Source organism: Macaca thibetana, chromosome 14 (genome assembly GCF_024542745.1).
Source record: "Macaca thibetana thibetana isolate TM-01 chromosome 14, ASM2454274v1, whole genome shotgun sequence".
NCBI classification, from domain to species: Eukaryota; Metazoa; Chordata; class Mammalia; order Primates; family Cercopithecidae; genus Macaca; species Macaca thibetana.
The window spans coordinates 1020253-1033819 of record NC_065591.1 but is presented as its reverse complement, the minus strand read 5'-3'; the positions used below and the strand labels follow the sequence as shown (position 1 = coordinate 1033819).

Below are 13567 nucleotides of genomic sequence, written 5' to 3'. Positions count from 1 at the left end.
CCCAGGCTCACAACCCCTCCTCCTCACCGTGCCGGGCCCCTGTTCCCTCCAGGGCTTACAGAGCCAGTGGAGCAGTTCCTCGGGGGTTCAGGGACAGGGTCCTCACACTGCTCCGTGGGGTCGTCCATCTTCTGCAGGTTCCCAAACTCCATGGGAGTCAGCTTGATGTCTGCGGGAAGCACGGAGGTGGGCTCTGCCTGCAGGTCCCAGTACCCCTCAGCCCAGCACCCAAGCAGCAGAGCCCCCACGGCCGGGTCCCTGGGGTGGGGTTAGAAGGGCCATCGGTGGCTCCTGTCCCCTCTGGATGCCTGAGTTGTCCTGGCTGCGCCTGCTTGGCCGCCCCATGCATGCTGCAGGACCCTCGGGGGTCTGGAATGATGGAGAGAAACAGCCCAGGAGGTTGGTGTCCAAGTCACTGGGGGCTGCTGGCTGAGTCCTCAACTGACCCAGGACCCTGGTCTCCTCCTGCCAGGCTGGCGGGAACCTGAGCACCTCCCAGTCCACAGAACCCAGCCAACCCAGCGCTGGGCCTGCCTTGCCAAGGGCTGCTGGACACCCAGGCAGACTCAGTTCCCCACAGAGGGACATCCTGTACTCGGGGCTTGTATGGGGCTTCACAGGCCTGGCGGGGAGAGGTGGGGAGTGGGGCCTTGGCTGGTGCAGGTCACATTTGCAAGGCCACAGCCTGACGGCAAAGACTCAAAGACCAAGAAGGAGGCAGGTCTGTCATTTCAGGAGAGGGCGTGCGGTCACGGGTCACCACCCAGAGCAGCCACACAGAGCAAGGGGCTCAACGGGCGATTTGCTCCCAGCCTGCACCCCTGAGACAGGCCAGCATTTCCGGATCGCGTGTGTACAGGTGTGTGCTGTGCTGGGAGGGAGGGCAGCTGCCTCCATGCATCTGTGCATGTGTGTGCCAGAGCGTCGGAGGGTGTGTGTGCACACAACACTGAGCCCCCAGGGGACGCTGAGGAAGGGGCTGACGGCGCCATGGGGCCTTACTGTGGGAGAGGAGCTCGCTGACCACGGGCATCCCATTGAAGTCTCCACAGAGCCCACAGGTCTCGTTGGCATATTTGGCGTCCAACTCCAGCTGCAACGGAGGAGACATCAGACACCCGTCCCCACCAAGGGCGGATGGACAGATGAGGCTCAAGCCTGAGATTTCTGAAGGAGGGGCCGAGGCCCACAGAGGAGACACCCCCAAAAGCAGTCTCCATCCTGGGGGCACAGACCCCGGGACAGCATTGGTGTCTGGGCACCTGTTCTTGCCTGCTGTGTGGGGTGGGGTCTGACCCTGACTGGGCCCAGGGCACCTTTTACCCTCTCTGGAGAGGCTGTGGGAGCGGGCCAGCCCTCGAGGGCTGGAGGTGCACACCGGGACACCCCCACCCCCCAAGCCTCACCAGCAGGCTGTCATCGTGGTTCCACATGAGGACAAGGCCCAGTCTGGCCTCCACCTTGGTGTAGCTGCTGCTCTGCTGAATGAAGACCCCAGACTGGCTGAAGGGCAGCAGGACCCTGCGGAGGGAGGCAGGGCTGAGGGGCTGGGAGCACGGTGAGGAGAGATCCCAGGCAGGGCAGATGCCTGTGGTCGCAAACGGGACACGGTCATTGTGACCATGAAGTCACGTCTGGGATGGGGACAGCGACTTCTGGAGCTCTGGGGTCACAAGAAGCTAGGAAGGGGCAGAATAAGAGCCTGGGGATCCCAGGAGGGGATCCAGCTCGGTGGGCCAGCTTGGGGGACCAGGGAGGACCCATGTCCAGCTCCGCTCTCAGGGGCTTGCCAAGAAGTACACATCCTCCCCAGGACTGCCATGCCCCCGTGACCCCCCAGAATGCCGTCCCCACACACCGCGTGGCCCCCACCATCCGAGAGCCCAGACTCACGGGTGGCCGTTGACCAGGACAGAGCCGTTGGTCAGCTGGATGACCACGCCATCCACCTTCATGAGGACCCTGCTCAGCGTGGGGGCTGCTGACTCCTGGCTGCGGCGCAGCTGGACGTTGAAGTCCTCGTAGGCGGCGCCGCAATGCTCAGAGAACACGTAGTTGCAGAGGCCGGGGAAGCGGAAGACGTCGCCGTCGAAGGTCTTGTAGTGGAAATCGCCCCAGGTGCTGCACACCCGCCCGTTGTGTGCCGGGTTGGAGGCTACGGTGGAAGCAGCATGGCGTTTGGGAGCGTCGCCCTCACCCTCGCCCTGCACCCCTGCCCCTGCCCTGCACCCCTGCCCCTGCCCTGCACTTTCTGCCCCACCCCAGCGTCCTGCAGGAGGTGCTGCTGCCCTGGACGGGGCACCCAGGGGTCCTTCCTGTGTCTGAGAAGTCCCAGAAACGTGTGCAGGGAGGTGCTAGGCCCTCTGGTTCCAATACCTACCCAGTGGCCACCTGGAAAGCTGGGGCCCCTCTCCACCAGGCACCTCCAGGCCTGAGCGGGGAGCTCAGCAAAGCTAGGCCCCTTCCCCACCCAGGCCTCGGGGCTCCACTCACCTCGTACCACGGGGATGGTCCTCAGAGGCGGGAAGAGAGTCACCCCACGGGGCGGGACCCCTGCGGAGACAGAGACTGGTAGCCCGGCCCCCAGGTGGGGCGGGGCTTCTACAGCCAGAGATGTTCCAGCGTCTGTGGGTCCCGGCTCCTGGCTCTGAAACCAACTCTGGATTCTGCCGCGTGTTGCCCCCCCCCCACCCCACCTACCATCTGCTCCTTGTGTGTTTGCAGCTGCACACCCTGAGTTCCATCTGCACCTTGTGTGTTTGCGGCCGCGCACCCTGAGCCGCACACCCTGAGTTCAGTGTGACTTTCTGCTTCCTCCCGGCTGTCACCAGGAAGAAGCCCTCAGGGGCTGCCAGCTCTCTCACACCCATGGGCCTCAGAACCTGAGTCTGCATCAGCGGCTCAAGTCAGTCTCTTGGGTGCTGAGATTAGGCACATCTGGCCCGATTTGGAGAAATGCAATCTGAGAGTTTGCCAGAAGCCCCCGACTCTGGCTGCCCTCGCCTGCCCCGCCTCTGCCAGGGCTGCTGGGCCCCCACGGGCTCCCGCTAGCACAATCCACACCGGGACGGCCGGTGCCAAGGGAGATACCTGTGTTGCTGAAGTGCCAGGAGGTGAACAGGGGGGACACTGAGGCAGGACCCAGCTCCAGATCCCTGGAGGGTGGCCGGCACCCACAGGACATGGGCACAGCCAGCCTGCCCCGCCCTGCAACTCCTTCAGAGCCTGAGTGCTGCAGGGGGCTGGCCCAAGGACAGGCAGGTAGTGTGACCGACCAGGGTCATGGATGTGGGGTGTCCTCCTGTCCCCCCAGGTTTGGTCCTCAGCGGTGGCCAGCTGGGGAGCCTCCCTAAAACCAGTGCCCCTGGGAGCCGTGCCACTCAGTGGAGGGTGGAATCTGACAGGCTTAGGGTGGGGGCCGGACGCTCAGACTCACCACCAGGTCCCTGGGCGATGGGAGAGAGGGCAGGGTGGTGCTCGTAGCTGGATTCGGAGGAGCCATCCTGGGCATGACCTGCAGAAAGAGGAGGGGGGCTGAGCCTAGATGCAGGGTGGCTGAGGGGGCTCAGGCTGCGACCACAGATGCAGCGCGGACACCAGAGGATCAGGAGGCCATGGTGTGTGCAGGTGGCCTGTGGCGAGGGCTCTCTCTGTGCTGGGTTGGAGGTCCTAGGGGGCCTCTGTCCATGTGAGTCGGAAGTCTGAGCCCAGACCCTCCAGGAGCATCCCCTCAACCTGGCCCCATGGAGCAGGTGGTGTCGGGACCCTTTGCCCCAATCTGGCATCCCCATCTATTCATTCCCACTCACTGCAGAGCATGCCAGGCCCTGGCCTCCACACTCGGGACCCCCGCCCACTACAGTGATCCCACTGAGGGGCTGGAGCAGTCAAATGCATGGGAGGGGTCGGCCCCAAGACCGCCTGGAGGACCTTGCCTCCCTACAAGCAGCAGATCTTGCAGGAGGTTGATCTCCAGGTTCCATGGAGACTGTGCAGAATGTCACCAGATCCCAGCCCAGCCCCGCACAGCCCCACACATCCCTGCACAGAACCAGCATGGTGGGACCAGCCCCCAGCCCCGCACAGCCCCGCACAGTCCTGCACAGAACCAGCATGGTGACCAGACCCCAGCCCTTCACAGCCCTGCACAGCCCTGCACAGCCCTGCACAGAGCCAGCATGGTGACCAGACCCCAGCCCCACACATCCCTGCACAGAACCAGCATGGTGGGACCAGCCCCCAGCCCCGCACAGCCCCGCACAGTCCTGCACAGAACCAGCATGGTGACCGGACCCCAGCCCTTCACAGCCCTGCACAGCCCTGCACAGCCCTGCACAGAGCCCATGGTGACCAGACCCCAGCCCCACACATCCCTGCACAGAACCAGCATGGTGGGACCAGCCCCCAGCCCCGCACAGCCCCGCACAGTCCTGCACAGAACCAGCATGGTGACCGGACCCCAGCCCCACACATCCCTGCACAGAACCAGCATGGTGGGACCAGCCCCCAGCCCCGCACAGCCTCGCACAGCCCCACACAGCGCCAGCATGGTGGGGGGGGCGCCCGGCCCAGCCCAGGACCCTGCAGAGAGGGGGTCTTGGGGAAAGCTGTGATTCGCCTGCATCCCAGCCCCAGCTTCCCAGTTCCCGCGCCTGACATAGGGGTCCTCGGGCCAGGCTGGGAGACCCCCCTCACCCCCATACCCTCTGCCCCCAGTGGGGCCCAGCGCATCAAATAAGTCAGTGGGCAGAGGGGCCCTTAGCATCTGCAAGCCCCATTGGAGAGACAGAGACAGTGGCCTGAGCCTCACTTACCCCGTCCTGGCCCAGGCCTGCCCCCACCTTCTGAGCCCCGCAGGCCCAGCCCCAGCCCTGCCCTCTCCTGGGAGCAGCCCTGGGAGAGAATTCCTGCTTCTGAGATGAGAGTGGTACAGACGAGGGATGGGGGGGCAGAGTCCGGCTGGGCCACAGCCAAGGGCAGCACGGAGACACCGGGAGACGGTTCTTGCTCTGGGACTGCCTGGCAGAGGGCCAGAGGCTGGGGACAGGGCTGGGCGAGGGACCTGGGTGGGCCATGTGGCCGTCTCAGCAGTGCTGAGGTCCCTGCCCTGCTGTTCCAGGAGCCCAGGAGCACCCACTCCCCCAACCCAACCCCAGGCATTCCCCTGACAGGGGCACATAGTCACCAGCAGACCCAGGCCCAGGTGTCCCCTAGAAGCAGAGGCAGGGACTTACTGGTCCAGCGAGGGGCCGTTCAGATCACAGGGCCTGGAGCCTCCCGCATCACCCTCTTAGCCCCCATCACCCTCTTAGCCCCCATCACCCTCTTAGCCTTAGGCAGGGGGTGAAACAGTTCCCCTGTGGACCTCACCATTACATCCTCGCTCAGAGGCTGAGACGCCCCCAGGAGACCCCCATCGAGGCCCAGACAGGGAACATGAGCTGGTAAACTGGGCACGTGTGGGGTGTGCAAGGGCAGGTGCCTGGGGCTGATGCCCTGACCAGGCCCAGCGGGGGCCGTGAGCCACTGGAGATACTGTGGGCCAGGCACTGTCGGCCGCCGGGGATAAGTGCAGGGATCCAGGCGGGGAGGGGAAGCCGGAGACCTGAGCTCCTGCTTCCCTGCCTCAGGGAATGGCCCAGCCTCAGAGGTCCCTGAAGCCCGGAGATCCCTTAGCAACCCCACGAAGTGGAAATTGCTCGTTGGTGGCCAGGGCCACAGGCAGGGGCTCTGCTGCTGGGCGCCGTTCATGGCACATGCTCGGAACCCAGGGCAAAGACTGAGCTGCCCGAGGCCCACTCAGTACCGCACCACCCAAGACTAGTAGAGCGGCCAGGGACCGAGCCGTACCTGTGTGCCGGGTGCAGGCCAGAGCAAGAGCCAGGGTCCAGAGTGGGGCCAGCTTCCTCTGGCCGACACCCATCGTGTGGACGGCGGGGAAGAGTGCCCTGTCCCTCAGCAGCCTCTGAGGAGGGACCCAAGGTTGCAGGAGCCTTTTGTAGCCCCAGAGCTGGCTCCGGCCCCGAGCTTCACATGGGTGGGCGGGGCAGGGCCTGTGGTTCCCCCTCACCCGAGTAAACAGTGGGTGCTCACTGCGGGCTGGCCCGCGGCCGGTGGCAGGCAGAGATGGGTGTGTCTGCCAGTTTCCGAGGGCTCCCCCAAGCCCTGGCCTGCAGGGCTTCTCCCCACATACCCCACTCTAGACTCTTCCTGGGCACCGTGCCATGCCCAGCAACCTGTGAGTTCCCGGTGCCCAGAAGTGAGTGCTCAGAACAGCCTGGAGGCACCTCTTTGACACTAAACTCTCTGCAGCAGGACTGGGGGCCCAGCCCAGCCTCTCCCTTTCCTGCCATTCCTCCCATGGCAGACCTTCTGGTTGGACCCTCCATGTGGGCAGTGGAGCTGCCGACTTTGGCTGGGGAATGTGTGGCTGCCTGGGAGGGAGAGGCCAGCCCCAGCCCAGTCCGAAGCTCCTTATGGTCACCTACGTCTCCCTTTCTGTGCCTTTTCTTCCCCATGTCTGTCTTAGCCCAGGTGCCTGGAGAGAGAGCACTTCATATGCGACAGGAGTGTGGGGAAAGGGAAAATGATTGAGTGAGTGAATGAATGAGTGAATGAGCCAAGGCGTCCCTCAAGGCAGCCACATGCTGCCACTGAAGTGGTGCCAGCCAGCCTCACCCTCCCTAGAGAGAGGCTCCTGGCAGCAGCCTCCAGGCAAGTGACAGAACCCCTCCCTCACCATGCAGCCCCTCCCAGCATTGCCCAGGAGTCCACCTGTGCTTCAGTCTCCCGGTCCCAGGTGGGCAGGGCCAGTTCCATTTACATGATGGTCTCGGGCCACCCAGATCCAGAAATGCTCAGTACCCTCCGGACAGGAAGCTGTTGACTGGTCCCAGCAGTCCCAGTAGAGAAAGGTCCCAGTGAGTCTTTGGCCTGAAGGGCTCCGGCTGAAAAAGTGCTGTTGTGTGATGAACACTTGCCCAGATCACGGGTGTGTGGTAGGACACTGGGGTTGGACTCTCCCTCGCAGGCAGCCACATACTCCCCAGCCAAGGTCAGCAGCTCCACTGCCCACATGGAGGGTCCAACCAGGAAGTCTCCCATGGGAGGAACGGCAGGAAAGGGAGAGGCTGGGCTGGGCGATCTGCCCTGCTGCAGAGGGATTAGGATTGAAGAGGTGCCTCCAGGCTGTTCTGAGCACTTGCTTCCAGCTCTCCAAGGACCCATCCCAAGCTCCTTATGATCACCTACGTCTCCATTTCTGTGCCTTTCCTTCCCCAGGTCCTGTCTTAGCCCAGGTTCCTGGAAAAAGAGCACTTCATATGTGGCAGGAGTGTGGGGAAAGGGAAAATGATTGAGTGAGTGAATGAATGAGTTAGTGAGTGAGTGAATGAATGAGTGAATGAGTGATTGAGTGAATGGGTGAATGAATGAGTAAATGAGTGAGTAAGTGAATGAGGGAGTGAGTGAGTGAATGAGTCAATGAGTCAGTGAGTGAATGAATGGGTGAATGAATGAGTAAATGAGTGAGTGAGTGAATGAGTGAGTAAGTGAATGGATGAATAAGTGAGTGAAGGAGTCAATGAGTCAGTGAGTGAGTGAGTGAATGAGTGAGTGAATGGGTGAATGAATGAGTAAATGAGTGAGTAAGTGAATGAGGGAATGAGTGAGTGAATGAGTGAATGAGTGGATGCGTGAGTGAATGAGTGAGTGAGTGAGTCAATGAGTGAGTATATGGGTGAGTGAATGTGTGAATGAGTGAGTGATTGAGTCAATGAGTGAGTGAGTGAATGAGTGTATGAGTCTATGAGTAAGTGAGTGAGTGAATGGGTGAATGAATGAGCGAGTGAGTGAGTGAGTAAATGAGTGAATGAGTGAGTGAGTGAATAAGTGAGTAAATGGGTGAATGAGTGAATGAATGAATGAATGAGTGAATGAGTGTATGAGTGAATAAGTGAGTGAGTGAATGACTGCGTGAATGGGTGAATTAATGAATGAGTGAGTGAGTGAATAAGTGAGTGAATGAATGGGTGAATAAGTGAGTAAGTGAGTGAGTGGGTGAGTGAGTGAGTGAATGGGTGAGTGAGTGAATGAGTGAGTGAATGGGTGAATAAGTGAGTGGATGAGTGAGTGAGTGAGTGGTTGAGTGAATAAGTGAGTGAGTGAATGGGTGAATGAATGAATGAGTGAGTGAATAAGTGAGTGAGTGAATACGTGAGTGGGTGAATGAATGAATGAATGAATGAGTGAGTGAATAGGTGAGTGAGTGAATAAGTGAGTAAGTGAATGGGTGAGTGAGTGAGTGAGTGGGTAAGTGAGTGGGTGAGTGAGTGAGTGGGTGAGTGTGAGTGAGTGGGTGAGTGAGTGAATGAGTGGGTGAGTGAGTGAATGAGCGAGTGAGTGGGTGAGTGAGTGAGTGGGTGAGTAAGTCAGTGGGTGAGTAAGTGAGCGGGTGACTGAGCGGGTGAGTGAGTGAGTGAGTGGATGAGTGAGTGGGTGAGTGAGTGAATGGGTGAATAAGTGAGTGAATGAGTGAGTGAGTGGGTGGGTGAGTGAGTGAGTGGGTGAGTGAGTGAGTGGGTGGGTGAGTGAGCGAGTGGGTGAGTGAGTGAGTGGGTGAGTGAGCGAGTGAATGGGTGAAAAATTGAGTGAATGAGTGAGTGAGTGAATGAGTGGGTGGGTGAGTGAGTGAGTGGGTGAGTGAGTGAGTGAATGGGTGAGTGAGTGGGTGAGTGAGTGAGTGGATGAGTGAGTGAGTAGGTGAGTGAGTGGATGACTGACTGAGCGAGTGATCACACTGGAAGCTGAGTGGCTGACAGGGTTAGGTGGACCACCCCAGCCACTGGTGCTTCAGGAGGTCTGACCTGACCAGGTATAGCCAGGGTTCCCCTGAGTCACTGGCCCAGTTCATACCATGACCTCTGAACAGTCTGAGTCACCAGCCTGGCCCTCAGAGGGGAGTGCCCCCTGCGTGTCTAAGGCTGGGCCAAGCCCCAGGGCACCTGGCCAACTGGCCACCCAGGCCTTGCAGCCCCAGCCCCAGCTTTCTCCTCCCTCAACCAGATGTCACCCAGGGCCGCTACTGTGGTCCAGGCTGGGGGTGACTTCCCCCCGCCAGTGTTGGTGACCCCTGGCTGTGCTGGGCTTCCTCTTGGGACCTTGGTTCAGGCACCCAAACCTCTGGGCATGGGCCACGGGCTGACCGCCTGGTCCCATAAAAACCCCACCAGGCCAAGGCCTCAGGAAGCCTTAAGCCAGTGCCTACAGTTCCAGAGCCTACAGCCCCTAGCTCCACACACCCAGAACTTTCCAGAAAACCCACTGGGCCTTGTTTCCGAGCCCTGTAGGGGCTTCCTGTCTGTCCCCAGGGGCAGTGAGGTCCTGGCCACGCCACCAGCTTCAGAGGGGAATCTAAGGGTCACTGCAGGCTTCCTGGGACCTCTCAGAAGGTGCAGGCAGGGTCGGCCGAGCCCCGGCGCGCTGCCTGGCTCCTGAGAACCCTCCCTGAGGCCTAAAGCTCTCAGCATATGCCCAGGAGTCCCACGCACCGGAGGGCTCCACGCCCCTTCAGCTCCCAGCCCCCCAGCCTGCACAGTAACTCCTGCTGCCTCCCAGCAGGGGCCCTGGCCAGGCCGGCTGGATACCTTCCCCCAGTCTGGGGCCAGTGTCAGCTCTGAGACCAGCAGCCAGCACAGGTGTAAGGCCAGTGACTTGGTCTCAAAATCAGGATCGCTCTTCCCCCATGAGTTCCCGACCTCCCGAGGTAGCCGAGCATGGCACTTGCATCTCGGAACCCTGATGCCCCGGGCACCCTGCCCGCAGCACCGACCACTTAGCAGGCATGGCTGCATGTGCGGTCCGGGTGGGGCTGCAGCAGGGGCCTGGGGGCCGGCGATCTGAAAAGCAGGTGCATCCCTTAAAGCAGACCCTGCCTCAGCCCCTGAGAGCGGTGATGACCCCACGGGGCAGGAGTCCACCCTCCTGACTTGAGCCTGCATGCTCAGGTGAGAGGCACCTTCAGGGAAGGTGTGTGCCCGGGACCAGCAGCTGCCTGTCATCTGGAAAGTGCTTGCAGGAGGGTCGCCAGAGCGGGGACAGTGCCGGGCGGTGGGAGCTTGCTTCTGTGGGATGTGCAGGAGGAAGTCTGTGCATGGTGGCGGCACGTGGGCTCCGCTGGGACCGCAGCCCACAAACCCTCCCTCTGCACTCTGGTGCCAGAGGCCCCACAGCTCTGGTCCTCGGTGGCCGCCAGTGCCCTCTCTCCCCGGGATCTGACAGGTGAATGCAGACAAGAGGGCACTGGAGAAAGGGCGGGGGTCACGGCCCCGATAGGAGCTCCCAGCCAGGTGTTGCCACAGAGACAACAGGATAAGGAGCGGAGGGAGGCCCGGCCACATCCCAGGACCGCGCTGTCTCCTGCCACCAGGTGCTGGCCCCACCTCCAGCCCCCCGGACTTGGGAGGAATTGCGTCAGACAGTTTGTCCTGGGTGACTAACTCATGTGAGATTAACCCCAGCCCGCACCACATCCGCACCACATCCAGTGGGGAAAGCCCCCTGGGGATGGCTTCGACCCCACAGAGCTGGGGAAACAGCCTAGGGTGCCCCGGGGCCACCTCCCCTGGAGGAGGGAGTGAAGAGGGTCCTGCTTCCAAGGACTCCCCAGGAACCCCAGAATTCCCTGGGAGCCTCTCAAAGACTCCCACAGGTGTGTATGTTCCAGGTTCCTCAGCCCCACTAGGCCCAGCGCACACTGTTAGGGGCACCTGGCCCAGTCTGCCTTCCAGCAGCATCAGGAGAGGCCCCCAGCCTAGCCTAAGCCCAGCCCAGTGGTTACTGGCCAGGTGAGCAGGGGAGGGAATCACTGGTTTCAACATCGCAAGCCCTGGGCTGGGCTCACACCCTGCCCCTAGCCTGTCACTTCCATCCCAGTTTCTGGGCGCAGCCCCCAGGAGGTCACCTGCAGGGCCACTGAGGTCAGCCTGGCTCTGGCTGGCAGGACCCGGGGAGGCCACACCCGCGCTAAGGCACCCAGAGTGGAGGGTGGGGGTCTGTCCTGGGGAGACCAGGGGAGGGCAGCTCCACACACCCTGCCCACAGGGGACCCCAGGGCTCTGTGGAGCAGACATCTCCCCCTCCAGGTGGGGGGGTGACATTGGACAACACCCGCTGTGGGGCCCTGAGCCCGCCATTACCCTCCTGTACTAGCTGTAAAATGGCTCATTTAGAGCCCACTGCTCAGTGCCCTGCTGCCCTAGGAGGAACCCAGCCATGCACCCCCACAGCGCCCAGGCATGCTGGGTCCAGAGGGGAGCTCGGTGCCAGCCCTCCCCACCCTCCTCCTAGACTTGGGGCCACTGGGGGCCTGCAAAGCGCCTGTGTCCTCATCCACAAAACGGGTGGAGCCACCACGTTCGGCCGTTTCTGCCACTTCCACGCTCTGAACGTAGCCTCTCTCGTGCCTGGTGATTCAGAAAACGGTAACTTAGCACCTGTGACCCTCAGTCTCGCCGAGGCCAGGGCGGGCCGTGGGGTCCAGAACAGCCCCCGGCCGGGCCTCTGACAGTCCGTGTTCTGGGGGATGTGGCAGAATCAGGAAGCCTGATCAGGCTTCATGTGGGAACTGGAGAATGATTTCGCAGAAAGACAACAGAGTTTCTCAGCACCGGGACCGGGGTAGCTCTGGCTTTGGAAGGGGAGGTGCCCCGGGCGGGGCTGGGAAACTGACACAGGAATTATCTAAGGTTGTTGACAGGAAGAGCAGGCGGATTTTTACCAAGCCAGGAACTTACACAATAAGGAGGAAGGAGTCTTAAATTTCTTCCTGGCTTTCCCAGGGGGCCCGAGGGAGAGCCGTGGCGGCCGTGCCCACGGCAGGGTTAGGTGGCCCTTGCCCGGAGGGAGCTGAGACCCCGCTGGGCCCTCTGGGCGGGGAAGGGGCAGAGTAAATTTGATTTTGTGGCGGGGCTGCGTGATCTGGAGCCTTCCTACGTTTATTTATTTTCTCTGAATCACTGGACAAACAGAATTCCTCCCAAGATCTGGCCGGGGCTGCTGAAGCTCTGGTCCCCAAGGCCCATGGTTCTGGCCAAAGCGTCAGTTCCCTGCACTCGTGTCCACAGCAAGGGCCACACTGACCCCCGGGAGTGGCCGTCGGCTCCGTGGGCCTCCCATGTGGCAGAGCCGCTCATCTGCACCCGCACGGGCGGGTGATGCTCCGTGCTGGGGGCCCTCCTGTGCCTGGGTCCAGCTTGGCTCCTGGGAGCGCCTCATCCCCCTCCCACACTCCTCAGCCCCATGCCTCTGGCTCCCCCGTTGCCCTCACACCTCCTGGACCCCAGGCACCTTCAGCAGGGCTCCTGAGTGCACACACACCCGTGAGTAATTTGGGGCTGGGGGCTGGGGGGAATCACAGATTCTGGGGTAGATCTGTGGACCCCAAATCCCCCTCAGTCCATTACCCAGCCAGTTTCCTGGATCCTGCCACTCCCCTGACTCCGGTAGCCCCAAAGGTCCATGAGAGTCAGGGGACACTGCCAGCAAGTCCCCCCCTCAACTCCACCGTGCACACACTGCCGCTCCTGGGTGGGGGGCCCTGCCAGGCTGTGTGTACCATGGATTCCCATCCTGGTCGGCCTCGGGGATAGGACCAGCCAGAGCATGCTGCCCTCGCTGCAGTTTCCAGGGGCCCAGATCAACCAGGGCACTGGGGCACAGGTTAGCACCTTTGACCCCTGGAAGGACAGAGGGGCATCGACGCAGGGTGGGGCGTCATCCACCAAATGCATGCACAGGGTGGGGCATCGTCCACCAAATGCGTGCGCACGGTGGGGTGCCATCCACCAAATGCTGACAATGCATTTAAAAGATATTTTTCTCAGTGCAAAATCACAAAGAATTGAGAGCAGGGTCCACAGTCATGTTGACAGGAGCCAAGAGGCGGAAGCAGCCCAGTGTCTGTCCACAGATCTGCGGGAAAACAAGGCGAGGCCCGTCATGCCAGGGAGCACCAGGCAGCCACCAAAAGGAAGGAGACCCTGGCATGGGCGGCAGCGCGGGCAGACCCGAGGACATTGGCTTGGAGAGACAAGCCAGCCACAGAAGGGCCAATGCCCCTCGGTTCCACCACATCAGGTGCTGGGGCCACCAAATCCACAGACACAGAAAGCAGACGGAGGCTGCCAGGGTTGGGCAGGGTCTGGGGCTGCCGAATCCATAGACACAGAATGCAGGTGGCCACCGTGGCTGGGCAGGGGCTGGGCACGGGGGGGTGCGGACCTGGTGTTTAACAAGACAGAGCTTCAGTTCTGCAAGACGAAGATGATCTGGAGACGGTGGTTCTGCGGGCTGCACGGCAGTGTGAATGTCCTGACAGCACTGCCCTGTGCACCCAGCAGTGGCAAAGATGGTCAACTTTATGTTATGTGTTTTTTACAACAACAAAAAATTGGAACAAAATTTGAAGCGAAAATCGCCCCCCGTATCTTGAGAAAACACCCACTAATATTTTGATGGAGTCTTTTCATATCTTCTGTGGACACACTTGCTCCTCTTGTAAGGAAGCATT

At 61.3% G+C, this 13567-nt stretch overlaps 2 protein-coding genes across 7 annotated transcripts in view; one reads left to right on the top strand and one right to left on the bottom strand.

Annotated features, from left to right (window-relative positions):
• Window positions 1–5923, bottom strand: part of MUC5AC (mucin 5AC, oligomeric mucus/gel-forming) — a 42948-nt gene extending 37025 nt beyond the window's left edge. Inside the window, exons 1-7 of the mRNA XM_050757515.1 lie at window positions 5851–5923; window positions 3437–3514; window positions 2494–2553; window positions 1894–2155; window positions 1407–1521; window positions 1003–1093; window positions 60–169 (exon numbers count right to left, since the gene is read on the bottom strand). Coding sequence (XP_050613472.1) covers window positions 60–169; window positions 1003–1093; window positions 1407–1521; window positions 1894–2155; window positions 2494–2553; window positions 3437–3514; window positions 5851–5923 — 789 coding nt within the window. The remainder of the gene's footprint in view (window positions 1–59; window positions 170–1002; window positions 1094–1406; window positions 1522–1893; window positions 2156–2493; window positions 2554–3436; window positions 3515–5850) is intronic.
• POLR2L (RNA polymerase II, I and III subunit L) overlaps window positions 1–13567 on the top strand; it is a 627758-nt gene that overhangs the window by 286104 nt on the left and 328087 nt on the right. The window lies entirely within an intron of this gene.